This window comes from Triticum urartu, unplaced genomic scaffold (assembly GCF_003073215.2).
Source record: "Triticum urartu cultivar G1812 unplaced genomic scaffold, Tu2.1 TuUngrouped_contig_6519, whole genome shotgun sequence".
NCBI classification, from domain to species: Eukaryota; Viridiplantae; Streptophyta; class Magnoliopsida; order Poales; family Poaceae; genus Triticum; species Triticum urartu.
Window position 1 is genome coordinate 2,413 of NW_024117286.1, and position 3,575 is coordinate 5,987.

At 51.6% G+C, this 3,575-nt stretch overlaps 1 protein-coding gene across 1 annotated transcript; it reads left to right on the plus strand.

Annotated features, from left to right (window-relative positions):
* The first annotated feature begins 1,397 nt into the window (after window positions 1-1,397).
* Window positions 1,398-2,992, plus strand: LOC125530725. Its single transcript, XM_048695124.1, has 4 exons — window positions 1,398-1,539; window positions 2,129-2,335; window positions 2,444-2,517; window positions 2,606-2,992. Exons 1-4 carry the CDS (start codon window positions 1,492-1,494, stop codon window positions 2,733-2,735), a joined length of 459 nt encoding a protein of 152 aa, XP_048551081.1. The 5' UTR covers window positions 1,398-1,491; the 3' UTR covers window positions 2,736-2,992.
* Window positions 2,993-3,575: the final 583 nt, after the last annotated feature.

Sequence of the window (3,575 nt, forward strand, 5' to 3'; positions counted from 1 at the left end):
TCGAAGATCTCGTCAATGAAAAAATAACAGTCTAAATGGATCTGAAATCGAAACCTTTTTCTGTTCGGGCCAAAGAAATAAACATACATATTTTTTATAGGAGTGCGTGCTGTGAAGTGTTGGTTAATTTGTACAAAGTGCAAGGTTGTCTCTGCAAAAAAGATATAGTCCAACTTTTGACCAAAAACTGGCTCATTATTTTTTCTTTCATCTAAGGAAAACTCTTCTAATCAACCGGCCGTTTTCTGGGTTCATCCGCCACTTCGCTCGTGTGCCATCTGTTCACGTGACGTGATGCCCATGGCTCCCTCTACCTTATCCAACCTCAACCACTTATTCCTCATCCCGAGCATTCTCTTGCCCACCTGCAAGGCTGCAACCTTCTACCTCTCGTCCTCCTACATCTGACTGCACAACAAGGTAGCCATCAACTATCTCCGGTCATGTCTTACAGCTCCTTCACCACGGCTAGGCGCAAATCTGGTGGTGAGCTTGCAAGCTGCAACACATGACGGGTCTGTAGCAGCAGCGGCGGGGCGCTCCCCGGGTTGCGGCAGGGGCATCAGGGCTTGCAACTGTAGATCACGGTCATCTGCTGCCTCCACCACGACCATCAGTCGTTGCAGGTCCGTCGGCCGCCGTGGAGCATCCGGCTCTGCTTGGCACGGCCGTCGACGACCTCCTCCCATCGCCCCCGGCCATCACCGACCACCCCCTATGACAATTGCAACGACAGAGCTGAAAAAGACGGAGGCGAACAGCGGCGGCGTGGTGTTTCTGCCACATGATTTCCATTGCAAATTTTCTGCAAGAACACATGTGTTGCAAAAAAGTGAAGACAAAAAAAAATCCGTAACAACATTTTTGTTGCAAAAAAAATTCTATAACAATACCTCTGTTGCAAAAAAAAATTGTAACAAGACTTCTGTTGCAAAAAGAAAATTCTGCAACAAGACCCGTGTTGAGAAAAAAAATTGTAACAAGACTTCTGTTGCAAAAATAAAATTCTACAACAAGACCTCTATTGCAAGAAAAATCTACAACAAGACTTTTGTTGTAATGATGGAGGCGCCGCTTGGCCGCTCGATACGCTACATCTCACGGCTTGCGACCCGGTTGATCTGACGTGTAGCGTCGCCTTCATCTAAGGGTCCGGAATCCACTTCTGGCTCATTAATTACTTTTTCATCTTTTTTTTTGAGAAACACTTTTGTTCATCTAATATAGGCCCGCAGCAGAGTTTGATCCAAATTCGTTGGCTGTTGCAAGCTGGCAGCCAAACTTGCATTCCAAGTAAACCTTTTGAGACATAGCCCGGAAGGAGGCCCGTTCCGTGGAAGCCCAGTAGGCCCAGCCCAGCGGCTCGTCAGTCCGCTTCCTCTGCCCATATACCCCATCTCTCTGCCCTCTACCCTTGCTGCTTCCTACTAGTTCCTACCCTCTGTTGCCGCCTCTAGTGTGAGCGAGCGAGCGAGCGAGCGCGCGAGAGGAATGGAGGCGAGGCGGGAGATCGCCAAGCGGGCGCGCACGGCCGGCACGGTGAGAGAACCCTACCACCCACCCCCTACCCTTCCCCCTCTCTCCTGCTTGTTCGATTCGTGTTCCCGGGCGCGTCCGCCGATTTGGGGGTGCGTCGGTGCGTGTCTCGCTCGCCGCGAGCAGTTTTTGGGCGAGGGTTTCGGGGCCGCGACGCGAGCCGTGGTTGCTCCCCTCCGTGCTGTCTCGCGTGAGCTTGGTCTGCTCTGCTCCTGCTCCTGCTCGTGCGTGCGTTGGTCCGGCTTTTTTTTGGTTCTGACGAGTTGTTCGTCTGTTCCCTGGCGGTGGTGGGCGACTGGGGAATTTTTATTTTTATTTTTGGCTTCGGGAGATTTCGAATTCGACCCCGATCGACCTTGGCATTTTGGGCGGAGCGTGTGATGGGGAGCAGACCATTCGGGTCTAATTGGGGATGGGGTTTCCAGTTCGTGTTCGAATTTCGACACCGATCGATGGGATGTGGGTGTGCCTCGGTGATTTGCGATTTCAGCTCCAATGTGTTTGTTCCCTCGCGGATGAGGAACTGCTCACCGATGTTTGGAGTTTGATTCGAGTTTGTGCCGTCAGCTAAAATCTCCACGCGTTTGTGCAGAGCAACGACGACGACGCCGGGAGCCAGGGGAGCGCGGGAGGGGCGGCGGCGGCGTCCCTCGGGGTCGCCGTGAGGACCGGCACGGCGGAGATGGACGGGGAGGAGTTGGCCGTCGTGGCGGCGGCGGAGGCTGAGGTGGTGGGCTCGGCGGAGACGGAGGAGCACGTCCAGCGCATCCTCCTCGCCATCGACAACTTCACCCGCAAGGTCCATTGGCCTCTTCGCCCTCTCCTCCTCCTCCTCGATCCCGCCTTGATCGGCCCGCGATGGCCTGGCCGGAGACATGAACGATCGGCGGGTGGCGTTGCATTGCAGGTGTCGGAGATGCTGGACTCCGGGCGCGCCATGTTCAAGGACCTTGCCGCCGACTTCGAGGACCGCCTGTGCACGTAAGCAACTCGCCGCAGCAAGCGGCATCGCACCGCCGTGCTTCGCTCCTCGGTTGCTCACCACCTGCTTGCTGTATTGCCTTGCCAGGATCCACAAGGAGAGGGTGGAGAAGTGGGAGGAGGAGATCCGGGAGCTGCGCGCCCGCGACGCCGCCAACGAGCGGACCCGCGCCATGCTCCACAACGCCCAGCTCCAGCTCTTCCACATCCGCGAATAGACAGTCGAGTTCAATCTGCTTCGATCAGCTAGCCGCTCCACACATCTTCAGCGAAGGCAAGACATCCAACAGCAACAGCAGCAGCTCCCTGTTTCTTCTGCATGCTTTCTACTATCTTTCTGAACTTATCAGCACAGCAACATTGACAAGTCCAGTTTGATGTAGTACTACTATTACTGTATGCTCGTATGAACCTGCTACCAACAGTGAGTTGCCACTTCTGAATCTGAACATGAATGCCTTGCACTTTGGTTGAATACGCACCTGTCTTCAGGAACTCTTTCGTGTTTGCGATGCGTTTCACCTGTTCCAATGCATGGTGGAACCTTGATCTGTGACGCTTTCCTGTCGAACCGTGTCAGCACATTCTCAACCTTGCTACATGTCTCAATCTGGGAACATAAATCATGTGACTAGTTGACAGACAGTGGGACTTTGTTATGTTTGATTTTTTTTTGAGCAAGTTGTGTTTGGTATTGATGAATAATGATATACAGAGATAAACAGGGGAGAGGACCTAGTACCTTACTGCAGAAATAATTGTTTTACGAACTGGAGATTCTTCAATAACTTTTAGAAGTGTTGTTCTCTTGTTTGAAAAGGCATTTTCCGGATACTTATCATCATTGTCATTTCCACTGCAGTCCACAAGAATCTGTAGTGTAACAGTACCAATGTAAAATGTAATCACTCTAGGAGAACAATACCACATGATACCAATACCATTGTTTTATGCAATTACATATCTGAGTAGTTTGTATCTTATGCAAAAAGAAATCTAAAATTGTAAACGATATCAGTAGCAACAAGGGATATGTCACTTGAGGAGTATTTCCTAGA